The following is a 19,854-nucleotide window of genomic DNA, read 5'->3' on the forward strand; positions in this document are numbered from 1 at the left end:
GATGTCGTTAGGAAATAGTCGTGGAGTAATAATTCCAGGAAAAATTGTTTTTTATTCCTCTCATACTTTATTTCGAGTGAGCCTGCGTTATTCACTAAGTACTTGTCTGCTTGACAACAGCCCAGGAGCCCTTCTGCGTGCCCAGCGCAGACACCAACCGCCCCCGCCCCAGCGTTCTTTGGTTAGAAAACAGGCTTTTAAAAATAAAGTCACCATTCCAATAGCAAAACCCAGCTTAGCTGCACACTAGAAGAACTTGTTACAACAGATCTGCTGCTGCCCAGGGCCCCGCACGGGCTGGGAACGGACACAGGGCTTTTTTTCAAGTAAAAAAAAAAAAATCCTCCTCCAGAAGAGTTTAACTCTCCTTGAACACCCGGCTTGGAGAGGAGGCTTCTGTGTGAGTCAAATGCAGGCAGCCCAGGCAGACTGAGCATTTGTGAGAACAGAACCATGAAGGCCATTGATTTGCACCGCAGAGCAGCGCTCTGGGATCGCCCTGAGCTCCCAGGGAGCCAGATTCGGGGTCCCAACCGCTGCCCGGGCCCCGCAAGAGCAGGGGCAGCTTCCTAGAAGAGGCTTAAACGGCAAAGCAGCTGCGCTAGCATGAGTAAGGCCAGGAGCGCAGACACTTACACCTTAGTAGAGCTACTTCGCGCATGCTTCAGCTTCAAGTAAATATCTATGACCTCAGAAACTCCACTTCCAGTACAATAAATTAAAAGATTGCATTTTCTATCGGCCTGTCTGGGAGTCAAGTGTGGAATGTCATCGGCAGTGCTGAGTCCCACCTTACGCGGTTAAGGCTTTCAGTTCTTTGGGTTTCAACAGCTTCTTGGCAGCGATGATGGTGTTTTTCATCAGCATGGCGACTGTCATGGGCCCGACTCCTCCGGGGACTGGAGTGATGTAGCTGGCTTTCTTCTTCACCCCTGCAGGAAGAGCAGCCAAAGCTTCGAATGCAAATCCAGAGCAGCCACACTTCCCACGGGGCTGGTAGCAGGGAGCTGTAACCACTCTAACACCGCTAAAACCCCTTCAGGATTCCAAACTGAGGAATAGTTTGCTCAAGGTGGATGTTTTGACCTGTTTTTCAGGGCAGGAGAGAGCACACCACCCTCTGTGTATCCCCTGCAAAGCACAAGCTGGGAGTGAAGCAAAAAGTGAGGTATAAAGGCTGGATTTAAGAGCGCAGAAGTGTCAAGTCCAAGACTAAATGTGGGCACAATAAAACACGAAGCCTGAATATTCACCCTCTTTCTTGCAAGAGGAGGCTCCGGTGCCTTGTGCCAGGCGCACAGCGGCGAGAACAGCAAGGCAGAAGGCAACTTCTGCATGTTTTTACTTAAAAACAGGGATACAAGTGATGAATTGGAGCAGAAGCAAAGCACTCTGGCTGTGTATAGAGCACCCTAGGGGTTTAATGCTCTGGGAACGAGCTGCAGGGCCTTCCCATACCTTCAAAATCCACATCCCCAACCAGGCGCGATCTGGCGGTGACGGGATCCTGCACTCTCGTTATCCCCACGTCAATAACCGCAGCTCCTTCTTTGATCATATCGGCCGTGATCAGGTTGGGTATCCCTGTGGGAAGAACGGAACCACGTGCTGATGGTGCTGCTAAACAGTCCCCTTGCTCCTCCACACCTCATCTGGAAATCTACCCACAGCCACACAATCCCACGCTGCTCCTTGAAGTTCAGCTCAGTCGGATATTTGAGCGGTTACATATAACTTCAGAGCATAAAAAAGATGGAATCCACCCACAGAAAGAGGCCTGGCAAAGCAACCGGAGCAAAGCATCCTCTCCAAATCGAAGCCTTCCAGCTCTGAAGTTTGTGGCTGTGTGTTCACACAGCCCCAGCCGTATTTTCACTCTACTGGAGCAGGGACTGAGACCAGCCCAGTTTGGCTTCACCCAGGGCTCTAAAAACCCCAACAAGACAGGGAGAGAGAAGCAGGGAGCAGCAGCTTGGGGCTGCTCCACCCTTTCAGGGAGGGGTGTGTTGTTCTGGTTCTGCCACATACTGCCTCCCACACTTGGTTAACTCCTTCATACAAGCCTTCCTCCCATCTGCTGATCGCCTTTGCTAATTTACATTTTTGCTCGCAGCACTTCTGCCCTCATTGCATGCATCAACAACTTCCACTCCAACACCACTCTTGTTTTTTCCAGCGCTTGGCCTCTTCATTCCCCATTTCATAGAATCACTAGGTTGGAAAAGACCCATCGGATCATGGAGTCCAACCATTCCCATCAATCACTAACCCATGTCCCTCAGCACCTCGTCCACCCGTCCCTTAAACCCCTCCAGGGAAGGGGACTCAACCCCCTCCCTGGGCAGCCTCGGACAGGGACCAATCACCCTTTCTGTGAAATATTTCTTTCTTATATCTAGTCTGACCCTCTCCTGGTGGAGCTTGAGGCCATTCCCTCTCGTCCTGTCCCCTGTCCCTTGGGAGAAGAGCCCAGCTCCCTCCTCTCCACAACCTCCTCTCAGGGAGTTGCAGAGAGCAATGAGGTCTCCCCTCAGCCTCCTCTTCTCCAGGCTAAACACCCCCAGCTCTCTCAGACGCTCCTCGCAATCCTTGTTCTCCAGCCCCTTCCCCAGCTTCGTTGCTCTTCTCTGGACTCGCTCCAGAGCCTCAACATCCTTCTTGTGGTGAGGGGCCAGAACTGAACCAACCACATTTTCTCCCCTCCTTCCCCACAGGCCCGGATTCTGCTGCCAAACAGACCCTCCCCAAACCAGCCCAGCTCCTCTGCTGATGAGCTTCCTCCACGCTAAGGCTGGAGAGAAGCAACCCTCTGAGCGATTCCTCGTGCTCAGGAGATGGCGCTGCAGCTCTCCCTCAGCGTTCTGCCTGGCTCTAGCTAAACAGATGCTATCTCAGTAATTTTTTCTCCTCTGCACATAGAATCACCAGGTTGGAAAAGCCCCACCGGATCCTCGAGTCCAACCGTTCCTATCAACGATCGTCTCCTGCAAGCACAGATTACTATCAGAAACACCAGGCAGCACCCTCCGTGCCCTCACATGCACGGTTAGAGCCGGGTCCTACCTGCTGCTGCTACCACGATATCAGCGCGGATCGTGTGCTGCTTCAGCTGCTCCTTGGGAGTGTAGCGGTGGGATATGGTGACTGTGGCATCGCCTGCAAGAGCGGTTACACAGAGCTTTAATTCCCTCGTACTACCCAAACCCAGCCACTTCTCTAAACCCTCCATTTCAAAACCATCCGTGTATTTATCGGGAACACCAGAGCCTGATAAACCCGAGAGAACAGCGTATGGAGCTAGAGGGCAGGATCTGGTATGGAAGAGGACAAGGACCCACTGGTTTAGGAGCCTACAAAGGTCAACGTGGCACGCCGAGGGCTCCAAAGCCAACAAGCTCCTACCTCCGGGGCGCTCGTGCCTGCCGTCCGTGTGCAGCAACATGGCAATGGGCATTCCCACGTTCTTTGACCTGCCAGCCACCACGACATTCTTCCCCAGCGTTGGGATGCCTGCAGAGGACAAAAAAAGGAGTTTTAAAACAAACACAAGCTGTAGTTACACAGCAGCCAGCAGCCAAATAGGGCAGCAGCAGCTTACCGGTCCTCTTGATGATCTCCCACACTCCCCAGGGAGTAGCAGGCAGCATGGAGTACTGGTCCAGGCACATGCGTCCCACGTTTATCACGTGAAAGCCATCGACGTCTTTGTCAGGACTCACGGCGTTGCATATCTTGCGCTCATCGATATGTTCTGGAAGAGAACAAAAAGCTTTAACCCTGAGGATCAGTCAAAAACCTGCTTCGAAGTCAGCCAGAGACCTGACCCACAGCACCAGCCCTGTCAGAGTTTGGAAGCCTGAAACTACTCAAGATTTCAGTGAGCTCAAGGCCAACAGTTCCCAGCAGAAGGGGACTCAAACCACTCTGGGACTACAGCATCGCTGGTGCAAAAAAACCTTTTGTGCAGCTTCAGTGTCGCGACCAAGTTCAAGCTTCTGGCTCTGGAAGCTGACAATCCCCACGCGAGAACAGATTTCTGTGGCCCCAACAGTTTAATTTATACAGGCAGCAGCAGGATGGAGGAGTTACATGGGCTTCTTCTCTCTGCTTTGTGCCACAGGACAGCCCCTGTGCTGCTGCTTCTGGCTCAGGCAAACCCCGAAAAGCTTTACGTGAAAGGGAAACAGGTAGAGATCTCGCTCCTCACCCGGTAACGGCAGCTGCACCAACAGCCCATCCACATTGGCATCATTATTGAGATTGCTGATCAAATCCAGTAGCTCTTCTTCAGTAACAGAGGCTGGCCTGAGGATGGTTTCACTGCTGATTCCTGCAGGATCATTGAAAGCACCACATTAGAACCTCGTGTGCACAAGCAGGAGAGCAATTTCCTTAATCCCTGCAGATTTAAGCTGCCCCATTTCATTATTTGATCAAATCCAGTAGGCACACACCAAGAACCGCAGGCTTTGTGCAGCCACAAGCACCTTCCAGGCTGGAGACCTTCCTGAGTCTTGCAAGGTTTGTTAAGGACCATCAGTATCGGTCTAATGACCTGGAAATGATAATTGGAAAGCAGAGAACCTCCAAGCACAGGGAGGGCTGGGAGAAACCCAAAGTGTAACCACACATCCTGTGGGGCCTCTTGACACAGCGAGGAGGAGACATTGACCAAAAAGATGGCATCAGCAGCACACAACTCACGATAAAATGAAACCATTTATTGTCTCTAAGCCCTTTCAGCACATTTGATAGGAATGGTTGGACTCGATGATCCGGTGGGTCTCTTCCAACCTGGTTATTCTATGATTCTATGATTCTATGATTTTCTCCAGAGCAAACTTAGCAGGACCTCCGCTTACAAGACTGGAAGGAATCGGACGCTGCCGAGCAACGATCACATCTCAAGCAGTGGAGGAGTGAAGGCAAATCAGAGCCTTGCCTGTGCTTTTATGGCCCTGGGAAGGCTGCAAATCCAAACTACAGAGCCTGGCGCTGCCCTAAAGAACAAGCATGGGCTGCCGTGCAGCTGAGGGGAAAAGCTGCAGGGAGGCAACATCCCAGAACGCTTCTCCCCGAGCCTTCAGCACAGAGAGCTCTGAACTAAAGCAAGATAAAACAGTTTGCTCACTTTTTCAGAACACAGTGCAGGACGTACCGACATCAGCAGCAGCTTTGGTTTTGTTCAGTACATAGGAGTGACTCGCTGGATTTTCTCCGACAAGAACGACGCTGAGGTGAGGTCTCTTGTTTCCAGCTGCTACCCACTGCTCGACCTCGTGACGGGCTTCCTGTCTGATTTGCCGGGCCAGCTTCCTTCCAGAAATCACAACCGCCTCGTTTCTGCAACAGAGAGAGCGTTACCAAAGCCGTCAGCATCGTTAGCACCTTCAAATCCAAGCTCTGTGCAACACAGACCAGGAAACACAGATGCCGGGGCAGAAGAAGCTCTTTGAGCTCTGGGGTTGAGTCCCCTTCCCTGGAGGGGTTTAAGGGACGGGTGGACGAGGTGCTGAGGGACATGGGTTAGTGATTGATGGGAATGGTTGGACTCGATGATCTGATGGGTCTTTTCCAACTTGGTGATTCTATGATTCTATGATCAAGCACAGCACGAAGCTCACACAAGCTGGTCCCACACCCTCCCCTGCTCAAGCCATCCCTGAGGCTGCTAAAGCCAGGCTGAGGGACACAGTTTGCTCCCATCCTGACAGCCTCCAGCTGGAGCAGAAGGGCACCAACATCTCAAACCAGCTCGGAACAGCTCCTCACACACATTCCGGGTCTAAATCCGTAATGGGAATATGAAGCCACTACCAGACACATTCCAGGCAACTGGACACCCTGCAGTATATGGAAAGGCTGGCCTGGGAGGGGAAGGCTGCCAGCCCTTGCTCCAAGCTCCTCATGCCTTCCCTTCATATTCCCAAGCTAACTCATTCAAACACCACTCACCAGCCCCTCCATGCGAGGATTGACCTTCACAAGCTTCACTTCCAGACTTGCCGTGCTGCAAGGCCTCACAGCAAGCACCTTGCACAGTTATTTCTACCTCCAAGCCGGAGCAGGCAGAGCTCACCAGCTCTCTCACCCAGCTCTCTCAGACACTCCTCGCAATCCTTGTTCTCCAGCCCCCTCCCCAGCTTCGTTGCTCTTCTCTGGACTCGCTCCAGAGCCTCAACATCCTTCTTGTGGTGAGGGGCCCAGAACTGACCCCAGGATTCGAGGAGCGGTCTCCCCAGGGCCGAGGCCAGAGGGAGAAGAACCTCCCTGGCCCTGCTGGCCACGCCGTGTCTGATCCAAGCCAAGATGCCCTTGGCCTTCTTGGCCCCCTGGGCCCCTGCTGGCTCCTGTTCAACCAACACCCCCAGGTCCTTCTCCTCCAGGCAGTTTCCAGCCAGGCTTTATGTAGTAATAACTTATGTTTAATAACTTATGTTATTAATTAAACATAATTTCATCCCCTAACAGCAATCACCCTATCCAACCACCACCAATTCCACACCAGCTCAGCCACTGACCGAGCTAATTTTTATTTCAAGTGACCGCTAATTCTTCTTTTAGCTTCCGCATGAGAACTCAGAGGTCAAAGGAATTATTACAGGTACCTGGCAATATCGGGAAAGGGGAATCCATTAAACCAGGGACCCCTCGCACCAAGAGGTAAGGACAGGGAGAAACCCCGAGCGTTGCTGTGAGATCCAGGGAAGGCAAAACGAGAGCTCGGAGAGCCCAAGAGAGGGGAACGGAGCCCCAGGGGGGGCTGGTTTGGTACCTCAGGGCACCCAGGGGGTAGGGGACCCCCACCCTTCCCTCACTGCTCAAACCAGGGGCCTTATGGGGGGAAGGGGGCGCAGAAGGGACTGGGGGTGCAGGGGCCTCGAGGTGGGGAGAATCGAGAGGAGAGATGGGAGGCAGATAGAAGACACTTGGGGGGATGCGCGGGGGTCTCTAGGGGGCGGGGAGCCCCTCGGAGGGGGGATATGGGGAGGAAGGAGACCCCTGAGCAGGAGGGGATGTGAACAGGGGAGGGTGATGAGGGGGAGCGCTTGAGGGGCTGTGGGGACCCTCGGGGGAGTAGGGAGTGCAATGCAGGGGGAGGAATGGGAACCTCTGGGGGGGAATGAGGAGAAAGTTGGGAAGAGAGGGATCCCTTCTTGGGGGACAACGCAGGGGAGGAAAGGAAATCCCCTCAAGAGGAGCCTTGGGGGAAAACAGGGACCCCTTTGGGAGGGGATGAGGGGGAGGGACCCCCTTGGGGAGGATGAAGAGTTGGGGAGAAGGGAGTGGGGGGTCCATAAGGGGTAGATGGGGGAGGGGGACACCTGGGGGGACGAGGAGGGGATGTGGGGGGGATGAGAACCCCCTTGGGGAGGGGATCTGGTGGGGGGGACAGATGAGCACCCACTTGGGGAGGAGATATGGGGGACGGACGAGCACCCCCTTGGGGAGGAGATATGGGGGGGGGACACGAGCAGCCCCTTGGGGAGGAGATATGGGGGGGGGGACATGAGCAACAACTTGGGGAGGGGATCTGGGGGTGGGGGGTACCGAGCACCCCCCTTGAGGAGGGGATCTGTGGCGGGGGGATGAGCACCCCACCTTGAGGAGGGGATCTGGGGGGGAGGATGAGCACCCCCATTGGGGAGGGGATCTGGGGGGGGGGGATGAGCACCCCCCCTTGAGGAGGGGATCTAGGGGGGGGGGGATGAGCACCCCCCCTTGAGGAGGGGATCTGGGGGGGGGATGAGCACCCCCCCTTGAGGAGGGGATCTGGGGGGGGGGGATGAGCACCCCCCCCTTGAGGAGGGGATCTGGGGGGGGGGGGGATGAGCACCCCCCCCTTGAGGAGGGGATCTGGGGGGGGGGGGATGAGCACCCCCCCCCTTGAGGAGGGGATCTGGGGGGGGAGGATGAGCACCCCCCCTTGAGGAGGGGATCTCGGGGGGGAAGGGAACAAGGGGGAGCTGGGGACACCTGGGGATGGGGCTTCCCTGGGGAGCAGAGGGGGCGATGAGGGGGGAAGGGCGCCCCTCGGGGTGCTGGGGGACGCCGTCCCTCAGGGAAGAGGGGTGATGATCCCGGGCCCCTCGGGGGGAGCCGCTGCCCCACGCAAGGCGGGCGCGGGATTTCATCAGCCTGCACCGCGCTCGGCGGCCGCTGGGGGCTCGACTCGGCCCCGCAAGCCCCGGTACCGCCCCCCCCATCCCTCCTCCCCCTCTCATATCCCGTCCCAGCCCCGTTACCTGGCGCTCCCGAGGTGCAGGCGGCGGCTCCGCGGGGCGGCGCGGCCTAGAACGCGCAGCGGGCACAGCGCGGTCGCCATGGCAACAGCGGCGGCGACGACAGAAGCCACGGAATGAGGCGCGCACGCCGCGCCGCCCCGCCTTATATAGCACGAGGCCACGCCCCCTCCCTTCCAGCAGCCAATGGAATGCGAGCTCGCGGTGAGGGGGCGGGGCCCGGCGGGAGGATCGCGGTTGCTATTGGTGGAGAGGGGAAAAGGGGGCGTGGCGATAGGTAGAAAGGGTGAATGGGGAGTAGGCGGGGCTTTCCCTCCCGAATTGGGCACGGCGGCGCTGATTGGCTGCGCCGAGGAGGCTGCAAGAGCGGGCGCGGGTTGCGTGAGGAGGGGCGGGGCTAATGGAAAGGGGGCGTGGCCACAGAGGGGGCGTGGCCAGGGAGGGGGCGTGGCCAATGGGTTTGGCGGGAGAATGGATTGGGGCTGGGATTGGGGTTAGAGCTGGAATTAGGGATGGGATTGGGGGTGGGATTGAGGATGGGAGTGAGGTTAAAACTGGGATTATGGGCAGGATAGGGGCTGGGATTGAGGTTAGAGCTGGAATTAGGGATGGGATTGGGGGTAGGATGGCGGTTAGAGGTGAGATTGGGGATGGGAGTGAGGTTAAAACCAGGATTATGGATGGGATAGGGGCTGGGATTGGGATTTGGATCAGAGTTAGGGATTAGGGTTATGGCTGGGATTGGGACTAGGGCTACGATTCATGATTGGGGTTATAGACGGGATTGGGGCTGCAGTTCGGGCTGTAGGATTAGGGTTAGGGCTGGGATGAGGGTTGGGATAGGGGCTAGAGCTGGGATTAGGGATGGGATAGGGGCTGGGATTGAGGTTAGAGGTGGGATTAGGGGTGGGATACGGGCTGGGATTGAGGTTAGAGCTGGGATTAGGGATGGGATAGGGGCTGGGATTGAGGTTAGGGATGGGATTGGGGGTGGGACAGCGGTTTGAGGTTGGATTGGGATGAGAGTGAGGTTAGAGGTGGGACTGGGGATGGGATAGGAGTTGGGATTGGGATTTGGATCAGAGGGATTAGGGTTATGGTTTTAGGGATTGGGACTAGAGCCGGGATTCGTGACTGGGGTTATAGCTGGGATTGGGGCTGGAATCAGAGTTAGGGCTGTAGGATTAGGGTTAGGGCTGGGATGAGGGTTGGGATAGGGGCTAGAGCTGGGATTAGGGGTGGGATAGGGGCTGGGATTGAAGTTAGAGGTGGGATGAGGGATGGAATAGGGGCTGGGATTGAGTTTACAGCTGGGATGGGGCTGGGATTGGGGGGTCTATGGGTCCCCAGGCCCTTGGGAGGGGGTCTGAGGGTCCCCAGGCCCTTGGGGAGGGGACTCTGAGGGTCCCCAGGCCCTTGGTGAGGGGCTCTGAGGGTCCCCAGGCCCTCGGGAAGGAGTCTATGGGTCCCCAGGCCCTGGGGAGGGGGCTCTGAGGGTCCCCAGGCCCTTGGTGAGGGGCTCCGAGGGTCCCCAGGCCCTCGGGAAGGAGTCTATGGGTCCCCAGGCCCTTGGGAGGAGGCTCTGAGGGTCCCCAGGCCCTTGGGGAGGGCTCTGTGTGTCCCCAGGCCCTTGGGGAGGGGTCTCTGAGGGTCCCCAGGCCCACACAGCACTGCCCCCCGCCGCCTCTCTCCACGATTATGGCCCCGCCCCTCGCCTTAAGCCCCGCCCCCAGGCGTTAAAGCCCCGCCCCCAGCACAGCCTCCTACCCAGGAGGCCCCGCCCCCTCCAGTGAAGCCCCGCCCCTTCCCCCGAGCTCTCGCGAGATCTGGCGCGGGGAGGGGGGAGGGGCGGTCGCTGCCCTGGGCCCGGCGCTCGCCTCGCAGCGATCGCCATGAGCTTCCTCTTGTGAGAGGGGGGGGCGAGGGGGCTGGGGGGGCCCTGGGGGGCGGGGACCGGCCTGGGGGCGCGCCCTGAGGTCGGGGCTGTGGTGGGGGGGGTGCCCTGAGGTCGAGTCTGTGAAGGGGGGGTGTCCTGAGGTCGGATCTGGGGGGGTGGGGGGGGTGGGGTGTGTGCCCTGAGGTCGGATCCGTGAGGGGGGCCCTGAAGTTGGATCCGTGAGGGGGTGGGGGGCTGGCCCTGAAGTTGGATCCGTGACGGGGGGGGGATGGCCCTGAGGTCGGATCTGTGAGGTGGGGGGGGTTGGCCCTTAGGTCAGGTCTGAGGGGAGTGGGAGTGGCCCTCAGATCAGGTATTGAGGGGAGGGGGATGGCCTTTAGGTCAGGTTTGTGAAGTCGGGGGGTGGCCCTGAGGTCGGATTTGTGAGGGGGGGGGTGGCTTTTAGGTCAGGTCTTGAGGAGGGGGCACCCTCAAGTCAAGTCTGTGGGGGTTGGCCCTTAGGTCAGGTCTGAGGGGAGGAGGGGGTTGGCCTTTAGGTCAGGTCTGAGGGGAGTGGGAGTGGCCCTCAGATCAGGTATTGAGGGGAGGGGGATGGCCTTTAGGTCAGGTTTGTGAAGTCGGGGGGTGGCCCTGAGGTCGGATCTGTGAGGGGGGGGTTGGCTTTTAGGTCAGGTCTTGAGGAGGGGGCACCCTCAAGTCAAGTCTGTGGGGGTTGGCCCTTAGGTCATGTCTTGGGGGGGGTGTTGGCCCTTAGGTCAGGTCTGTGAGGGGTGGGGGTGGCCCTTAGGTCAGGTCTGGGGGGGGGTTAGTGGCCCTGAAGTCGAATCTGTGGGGGGATGGCCCTTACCGCAAGTCTGTGAGGTGAGGGGGATGCTCTTAGGTCGGTCTGTGAGGGGGTGAGTGTACCCTGAGGTCACAGAGAGGGAAGAAATGTTTGGAAGCCTTGAAGACTGGGGCTCTGTGGGCTTGCAGGAGGGGGAAGATGGTTCTTGAGGGGGAGGCTTAGGGCCTGGCAGTGTTCTAGAGCTTGAGGCAGGTGCTGGGGAGTGGGGGACCCTGAGGAACCTCGGGGAAGCCTTCTAGGGGTCAGGGGCCCAGTGGCCCTGGGAGCTGAGGGAGCTCTTGGGGACTCAGGAGGGTCTGGGGGTCTTTGGGGGGGCACAGGGAGGAGCGTGAGCCTGTGGAGGCAGCCCTGGGTGTAGTGGGATTGGGATGAAGGCTTAGAGTGGGTTGAGAGTGGGTGTCTTGGGGTCCCAGGCCAGGGTGGGGAGGGGGGCTGGGGGTCGCTGTGTTGGGCAAGGGCCGCGGAGGGGTTCAGGGGGATGTATGAGGGATGGGAAGCCTTTTGGGGGGCAGCTGTGGAGGGAAGCCTCTGGGGAGGGATTGCTTTGTGAGGGTTAATCCCTCTTAGGTGGGGTGAATTTGAGGGATTGATATTCCAGGGAAATTGGGGGATGTCCTGAGAGAGGGCTTGGGGGGGTGGTCCTGAAGCCCTGGGAGATGAGAGGCAGCTTTGGGAGCGTGGAGTGAGTCAGAAATGAAGGTCTCATCCCCCAGCTGCCACCTGGATGGGCTTCAGGGGGGCCTTACCCTCACCTGTGGGCAGGTAGGGAGCCAGGGGGAGGGTGTTGTGCGAGGAGCTGCCCTCCTGTGCTCAGGGCCGGCCTGGCTGTAGAGGAGGGGGTGTTCAGCTGTTAGATCTCGCAGGTCTGTGGTGTCAAAAACACATCTTTAACAGCTTATGGGGGTGGGCTGCTGCGTTGGTGTGGGGGTTTGTTAAGTGTGAGAGAGCTCCTGGCTCTTCAGGCGTAGCAGGTGCTCAAATGAGGACTGGAGGTATTTTTTGGCCTTCGCATCTAATGGTTCTTGCAATCTTGAAAAGGGCAGGTGGAAGAGGGAAGTGTGCGCTGGCGCTTTTGTTGATGCCGTAGGAATGCTTCTCCCTGCTCTGATCGCTGGGGAAGGGCTGGTGTCACCCCAGTTGAAAGTATTGAATGGCAAGGGGTTAAAATGGGAAATGTTTCTGGGAAGGGAAGCGCTGTGTAAAGGATGAACTGGAAATGTTTTCTCTCTTGTCAGTGGGAGTCGATCTTCAAAAACATTCAAACCCAAGAAGAACATTCCCGAAGGCTCCCATCAGTATGAACTCTTGAAACATGCGGAAGCGACTCTGGGGAGTGGTAACCTTCGACAAGCGGTTATGTTGCCAGAGGGAGAAGACCTTAACGAGTGGATCGCAGTTAACAGTAAGTCTTCTGAGAGAGGGATCTGCCTGGGCGTGGAGGTAGAGAGGAAACCCCAAAACCCCCTGCTTTTATCCTTAAAAGAACCTAGAAGTGAAACTTATATCCTAGGCATGCTCTGTTTTGGTATCCAAGTTGGGATGAAAGGAAAGAAATTGCGATGTGCCGACAGCAGATGGGTCCTGCATCAAAAGGACCAAACCCAGGCCTTTGAGGCTTTGGAGGTTTTGAGCTCAGACTTGCACTGACAATTGGGTTTGTGAATGGTTATTTTCATACCTTGGAGTTTTTACTGGAACGGGGATGTTTGGAATTACAGTGTTAAATTGATCAGCTGCAAAAATGGTGATGGCGAACAGTCCAGGGAAAAGCAAAGAGTGTTGTCAGCTGAACTTTGTGTTTGTGGAGTTCCTTTTTTTCTTTCTCTTTTCATGGTATTATTGCTGCATGCATAGTTTAAAAAGCTAAGGATTGCAACTTTATTTTGCCTTTAGCAGTTGCTTTCCCCAGCCTTGACCTTTGTTTCTTTGGAGCTTAGAGGAGGAAAAAGTAGTTTTCAGCAGTGGAGAACAGTTAAGTGAAGCCACAAGCATTCAGCCTAAGGAAAGTCTCCTGTATGATCAAAATCAATCAGGTTTTTGAGGTACCATCATTTTCCAAAGGCGTCTGGAACCCTGAGCCATCGTTTCTAAGGTGTGGAAGGCGACATGGAGCTTTGTGCCATACAGATGGGTTAAGGGCCATCCCGAGACAGTGCAATTTGGATTACTAGATGTTTGAAATATCTCAAAGCTGTCAGCTGTGTGGCTTTGTATGGGTTTTTTGCTTTTCTGTGGCGCGTTCCCCCTCACAGCAGCGATCCTCAGAGGCTGTGCCAGCTGAAGGAGAGCAATCTGGTGCTCCGCTCCGCTTCGTGTTTGCGATTTGAGTAAACTCGCTGTGTTTCCTTCTCAGCGGTGGATTTCTTTAACCAAATCAACATGCTGTACGGGACCATCACGGAGTTCTGCACGGAGGCGAGTTGTCCGGTCATGTCCGCAGGACCAAGGTGAGAAGCTCATCGCAATCCACAGCCACAATTTGAATGTGGGGAAGCAGGCGAATGTGTGAGTGGCTTGAGAAGCTGAAGAGAGAACAGGACGTGTCCAGATTGGGATAAGGCACAGCATCATGCTCACTGGTGGTGTTTATCCATGTTGTCTGCTAGGGAGGCTGCTTCATGTTGATAAACCACTGGTCTGTGTGGTAGGTTGGACTCGATGATCTGGTGGGTCTCTTCCAACCTGGTGATTCTGTGATTCTGTGTGGAGTGGCTGGCCAGGGTGTGCACGCATGTGGATCTCTTCCCCCAGTCAATTGGGTCCCTGTGTTGTTTGCAAGCTGACGAGATGTGTTGTTGAAATGGTTTGAAGGAGATTTAAATTGACTAGAAGCATCTGGTCTTGCTGTCAAAGTCTCGTAGCAGCCTCTGCATGTGCCATCTCGCAGAGCTCTGCTCCGAGAGGCTGGAATATGGTTTTCCTGAGCACAAGTGATTCAAGTTGCTGCTGCCAGCAGAGCCTGGGATGAGCCTGGAGAAGAGGAGGCTGAGGGGAGACCTCATCGCTCTCTACAACTCCCTGAAAGGAGGTTGTGGAGAGGAGGGAGCTGGGCTCTTCTCCCAAGGGACAGGACGAGAGGGAATGGCCTCAAGCTCTGCTAGGGGAGGGTCAGGCTGAACATTAGGAAGAAATTTTTCAGGGAAAGGGTCATTGGTCCCTGGCAGAGGCTGCCCAGGGAGGGGGTTGAGTCCCCTTCCCTGGAGGGGTTTAAGGGACGGGTAGATGAGGTGCTGAGGGACATGGGTTAGTGATTGATGGGAATGGTTGGACTCGATGATCCAGTGGGTCTTTGGAAAAGAGCCCAGCTCCCTCCTCTCCACAACCTCCTCTCAGGGAGTTGCAGAGAGCAATGAGGTCTCCCCTCAGCCTCCTCTTCTCCAGGCTAAACACCCCCAGCTCTCTCAGCCGCTCCTCTTGTTCTCCAGCCCCTTCCCCAGCTTTGTTGCTCTTCTCTGGACTCGTCATGCGGGTGGTGTGTATTTGGGAGGTACGTTTATCTCACTGATGAAACGTGACTCCTGCGTAGGAGGCCTGAGAAGCACAGAAGGTGGAAAGGAAACCGAAGGCATTGTAGGAGGGCGTCTCGTTCTTCCTTCACCTGTGGGGAGAAGGAGGTTTCGTGTGGATTCTGTGCTTGTGTATTTTGCAGTATCTATAGAGCGTAACGTCCTGCCCCGCTTTCTCCCCAGCGGTATCTAGATCCCTAGTTCCTGTTTCTATATTTGAGGACGCTTCCTGTAGCGACTTCCTGTTTAAATGGCACTGCTCGTTTTCACTTGTTGTTGGTTGAGAGGTGACAGTCAAACATGGGGGTTTCCCCCCCTGCTTTTGAGGGATTTAGCAAAAGATCTCGGAGAAAGCGGGCTGGGTTGTCTCGTAGCGTTGCAGTTGGTGTCTTCCCCCAGCTTGGAGGAGCTGCAGGATCGATAAGCACGTGTGTTAATTTGAGGTGGCAGCTTCCAAAAGCCTTTGGCTAACGTGTGGCTCAAGGAGAGTCGGCTGCAAGGGGAGAGGGAGTGCCGAGTTCCTGGAGGGTGTCTGAAAGCTGTGAGCGAATGGATTCGGATTCTTTGGCCAGTTCTCATCATGTTTTAATGGAACATGATGTCGGAGGAGGTTGCCACGAAGCTGACGCTCACTTTTGAGGGGGAAACCCTGCGGGTGATGGCTGCAGCCATCGGGATGGAGGTGTTAATAAAATCACCAGGTTGGAAGAGACCCACCAGATCATCGAGTCCAACCATTCTTACCAAACACTAAACTGTGTCCCTCAGCACCTCATCCACCACGCTGGCTGCGTGGTTCTTGAGAAACTCAAAAGGGCAACACGCTGCTCTCATCACCCCTGAGGAGATGGTGTTGCAGCGTCACTCCCTGCTGCGACACGGAGGAAACTGGGGGCCCAGAAATACTTCCCCTCCGAGCTAAGAATTTGTTTTCCTTCCCTCTCCCGGCAGGTACGAGTACCACTGGGCGGATGGCACCAACATAAAGAAGCCAATCAAGTGCTCGGCTCCCAAATACATCGATTACTTGATGACATGGGTGCAGGACCAGCTGGATGATGAAACGCTCTTCCCTTCCAAGATCGGTAAGCCTGGCTTCGCGACACAATAGGCCTCGCTTGGGGGACCGAGGTGCTGCCGCAGCCTCTCGCTTTGGTGCTTGCGGCAGAACTGACGGGCTCGTCCACGCGCGTGGTTGCGTTTCAGGTGTCCCTTTTCCCAAGAACTTCATGTCGGTGGCCAAGACGATCCTGAAGCGGCTGTTCCGCGTGTACGCCCACATCTACCACCAGCACTTCGACTCCGTCATGCGGCTGCAGGAGGAGGCCCACCTCAACACCTCCTTCAAGCACTTTATCTTCTTCGTGCAGGTGAGTGGGAAAACCGCCCCCAGTCACTTAGATTTCTTGTTCCCTGTTTGTTTTTGAAGGGAGTTGGACTTAAAGCGCCTCCTGGCTCTCTGAGATCTGCGGCCGTGGTGTGTGCTCGCAGATACGCTTAGCCCCCACCCTCCCTTTGCTGCTCCCGCTGCGCCGTTGTGGGTTTGTGGCATTGGTTTTTTTTTTTTGCAGGGAGGCTGAGTTGGCTCTTAATGCTTTAATTTCCCTCTCTGGTTTTAGCTGTCAGCCTGCAGCAAAAAAAAACGGGCTGGGAGGGAAACCTGAGACTTCTGTAGCTCAAGAATCGACTCAGAAGGAGCAGTAGCAGCACCTTTTTTTCCCCTTGACAGTATTTTAACAACCTGTAGTGTGAACTGCACGTGCAGCTCAGCTTGGCACCTCTCGGTGATGCAGCAGGAAAAATTCTCTTATCTCAAAATGCTTGAACGGTTGGATCCAGTGGGTCTTTTCCAACCTAGCGATTCTATGAATTTCACCCCAGAGGAAGGGGAGCAGCCTGGTGGGATTCTCCTGGGAGCCGACACGCATTTACAGGGCGAGTCCCCAGCACGTGCGGACAGGATCTGCCAGCAGCTTTCTGAGAGCTGATCTTAGGGGTTTTTTTTGTTGTGTTTTTCCCTGCTAGGAATTCAACTTGATCGACAGGCGGGAGCTGGCTCCCCTGCAGGAACTGATCGAGAAGCTGGGCTCCAAGGACAGATAAGCTTTCCCCAGGAGGCCCCTTTCGGCTGCTCCTTTCCGCTTTGTACGCCAGCCACCTCTGCGCTTTGCCTTCAGCAACACAAGCCCTGAGCTGCCAGAGAGCACTTCGAGTGGCGTTAAGTCTCCGAGGCCCAAGCGTCGCTTCCGCTGTTTCAGAAGCTGCTGGCGCGCTGCGACTCCCCCGCGTCGCCCGCTTGGTTTTCTAGGCCACGTGCTCGAGTCCGGCAGGAGCCGCCGCCTGGACTTGGACTCGGAGCAGGTTTCGTGGGGTGAAATTCAAGTGCCGCACGGCTGCTTTCTCCTCCCAGAGGCAGAATTTCCCTCTGGGCCCACGGACACAGCCCGCCCCGCGTGGGAGTGTTCCCCTGGGGCGGCGCAGAGGGGCGCAGCCCATTTTCAGAAGTGCTTTTCTCAGACGGGATGCACTGAGAGCCTTAAGCTCCCCTCGGGCAGCAGCGTTGGGGGGGGAGGATAAAAAGTGCCTGGGCTGGAGGGGGGCAGCGGGCTGGCGTTCCCAGCGCGGGGGCCGAGGGAGGGACCCTGCTGTGTGGCAAGGCAATAATAAAAGTTTCTCCTTCCTATTCTTTCAGAAGAAGGGGCTGCCTCTCCTCCTTCGCCCTCCCCTTGCAGCCCCTCAACCCACCGAGGCGCCTGAAACACGGGGAACAGCCCCTCAGTGACAGCAGAGCCCGGGAGCGCGGGTGGGAGCAGCTTTATTGAGCTTCAGGGCTTGGGGGTGGAGGTGAAGATGCGCAGCCCGTGCATGGTCCTGATCTCCTCGCTGAGAGCCTGCGACAGGGAGCAAGGCAGGGGCACAGTGACACAGACAGACACACACAGAGACGGACACACAGACAGCTGCCTGGGAGCACGGCTCTCCGTGCTGTGAGCGCTGTGTGCACACACACCAAGTGCCCGGCTGGGAGGGCTCTGCGCACGCTCAGAATCACCAGGTTGGAAAAGACCCATTGGATCATCGAATCCAACCCTTCCCTTCAGTCACTAACCCATGTCCCTCAGCACCTCATCCACCCATCCCTTAAACCTCTCCAGGGAAGGGGACTCAACCCCCTCCCTGGGCAGCCTCTGACAGGGACCAATCACCCTTTCCATGAAATATTCTTTCCTAATGTCCAGCCTGACCCTCCCCTGGTGGAGCTTGAGGCCATTCCCTCTCGTCCTGTCCCCTGTCCCTTGGGAGAAGAGCCCAGCTCCCTCCTCTCCACAACCTCCTCTCAGGGAGTTGCAGAGAGCAATGAGGTCTCCCCTCAGCCTCCTCTTCTCCAGGCTAAACACCCCCAGCTCTCTCAGACGCTCCTCGCAATCCTTGTTCTCCAGCCCCCTCCCCAGCTTCATTGCTCTTCTCTGGACTCGCTCCAGAGCCTCAACATCCTTCTTGTGGTGAGGGCCCAGAACTGACCCCAGGATTCGAGGAGCGGTCTCCCCAGTGCCGAGTCCAGAGGGAGAAGAACCTCCCTGGCCCTGCTGGCCACACCATTTCTGATCCAAGCCAAGATGCCCTTGGCCTTCTTGGCCACCTGGGCCTCCCCCCCCGGCTCGGCTCTGAGCCCACGATGCCGTAGGCGCTGCTCACACACACACCTGGTTCACCATGCGGTGCTGCTGCAGCGGCCGCTTGTCCCTGAACTCCTCGGACTCGATGTGGATCTCGTACATGGCGCCGCAGCCCCCTGGGAACCGACACGCGGCAGCAAAATCCTGAGCGACGGCGTCCCCCGCGTCCCCGCCTCGGGGTGAGGGGGCTGGGGACAAAGCCAGCTTGAAGACGGGGAGCCACGAGGAGCTTTTCCCTACCGGAAATATCCACGACTTTGATGGCGGAAGCGCGAGGGAATTTCTCCCGCAGCAGCTGCGTCACCCGCGCCTCCCCGTCCGTCTGCGAGGTGAAGCCGCGCCAGGAGCTGCAGCGCAGGAAGAGCTGAGAGAGGGGGGGAAACAGCCCTGAGAAAGCAGGGGGGACGCGGAGCCCTCCCCGCTGTGAGTTGGGGGGCTGGGACGGGAGAGGAGGGGGTAGGGGTGGGGACACAGAGGGCCGGCTGGGGGCTGGGATGGGGGCACCGGGACAGGGACATACGGACACACGGACACGAACAGGGGGATGCAGGGACATGCGAACAGGGACACGCGGACAGAGACAGGGACACAGGGATAGGGACACATGGACAGACAGGGACAAACGGACAGGGACACAGGGACAGGGACACATGGACAGAGACAGGGACAAACGGACAGGGGCATAGGGACAGGGACACATGGACAGAGACAGGGACAAACGGACAGGGACAGGGACAAACAGATGGACACACGGACAGGGTCAGGGACAAATGGACAGGGACAAATGGACAGGGACACACGGACAGGGTCAGGGACAAATGGACAGGGACAGACGGACAGAGACAGGGACAAACAGACAGGGGCACAGAGACAGGGACAAAGGGACAGGGACAAACGGACAGGGACAGACGGACAGGGACAGAGACAAATGGACAGGGACAGACGGACAGGGTCAGGGACAAATGGACCGGGACATGCAGACAGAGACAGGGAAACACGGACAGGGACAGACAGACAGGGACAGAGACAAACGGACAGGGACAAACGGGCCGAGACAGGGACAGATGGACAGGGTCAGGGACACACGGACAGGGACAGACGGACAGGAACACATGGACAGGGACACATGGACAGAGACAGGGACATGCGGACAGGGACAGAGACAGGAACAGGGACACACGGACAGGGACACACGGACAGAGACAGGGACAGATGGACAGGGTCAGGGACATGCGGACAGGGACAGGGACATGCGGACAGGGACAGACGGACAGGCGGCGGGTCGCTCACCGGCCCCCGGCCCAGCAGCCCCGCCGCGGCCATCCCGCCGGCGCGCGCCGATGACGTCACTGAGCCGCGCCCGGGGAGAGGGCCCCCCGAGCGCCGAGGGAGGGGCGGGGCCGGAGCGACCACAGCGCCCCCTGCCGGCCCGGGGGAGCTGCCACCCCAGACCCCCCCCCCCCCCAAAAACCCCCTTTTCCCAACCCAGACCCCGTCCCGACCCCCAATTCCCACCCCAGTCCCCATCCGACCTCCAGTTCCCAACAAAGACCCCGTCCCGAACTCCAATTCTCATCCCAGACACCCCAATTCCCACCCCAGACCCCATCCTGACCCCCAATTCCCACTCCAGACCCCACCCCAACCTCCAATTCCCACCCCAGACCCCATCCGACCTCCAATTCCC

At 57.2% G+C, this 19,854-nt stretch overlaps 3 protein-coding genes across 3 annotated transcripts; 1 reads left to right on the plus strand and 2 right to left on the minus strand.

Moving 5' to 3' along the window:
• Positions 1 to 47: 47 nt before the first annotated feature.
• On the minus strand, positions 48 to 8,342 carry MTHFD2 (methylenetetrahydrofolate dehydrogenase (NADP+ dependent) 2, methenyltetrahydrofolate cyclohydrolase). The gene is made up of 8 exons (XM_069877360.1): positions 8,247 to 8,342; positions 5,159 to 5,343; positions 4,208 to 4,330; positions 3,599 to 3,751; positions 3,403 to 3,510; positions 3,064 to 3,156; positions 1,459 to 1,584; positions 48 to 932 (listed from the first exon to the last, which is right to left on the minus strand). Exons 1-8 carry the CDS (start codon positions 8,324 to 8,326, stop codon positions 793 to 795), a joined length of 1,008 nt encoding a protein of 335 aa, XP_069733461.1. The 5' UTR covers positions 8,327 to 8,342; the 3' UTR covers positions 48 to 792.
• A 1,740-nt stretch (positions 8,343 to 10,082) lies between these two features.
• Positions 10,083 to 17,152, plus strand: MOB1A (MOB kinase activator 1A). Its single transcript, XM_069877536.1, has 6 exons — positions 10,083 to 10,149; positions 12,220 to 12,386; positions 13,338 to 13,431; positions 15,442 to 15,575; positions 15,697 to 15,860; positions 16,516 to 17,152. Exons 1-6 carry the CDS (start codon positions 10,136 to 10,138, stop codon positions 16,591 to 16,593), a joined length of 651 nt encoding a protein of 216 aa, XP_069733637.1. The 5' UTR covers positions 10,083 to 10,135; the 3' UTR covers positions 16,594 to 17,152.
• A 117-nt stretch (positions 17,153 to 17,269) lies between these two features.
• Positions 17,270 to 19,522, minus strand: BOLA3 (bolA family member 3). The gene is made up of 4 exons (XM_069877495.1): positions 19,458 to 19,522; positions 18,408 to 18,531; positions 18,195 to 18,283; positions 17,270 to 17,381 (listed from the first exon to the last, which is right to left on the minus strand). The coding sequence occupies exons 1-4, from the start codon at positions 19,488 to 19,490 to the stop codon at positions 17,316 to 17,318; spliced, it is 312 nt and encodes a 103-aa protein (XP_069733596.1). The 5' UTR covers positions 19,491 to 19,522; the 3' UTR covers positions 17,270 to 17,315.
• Between the last annotated feature and the right edge of the window lie 332 nt (positions 19,523 to 19,854).

Source organism: Phaenicophaeus curvirostris, chromosome 27, assembly GCF_032191515.1.
Source record: "Phaenicophaeus curvirostris isolate KB17595 chromosome 27, BPBGC_Pcur_1.0, whole genome shotgun sequence".
NCBI lineage: Eukaryota > Metazoa > Chordata > Aves > Cuculiformes > Cuculidae > Phaenicophaeus > Phaenicophaeus curvirostris.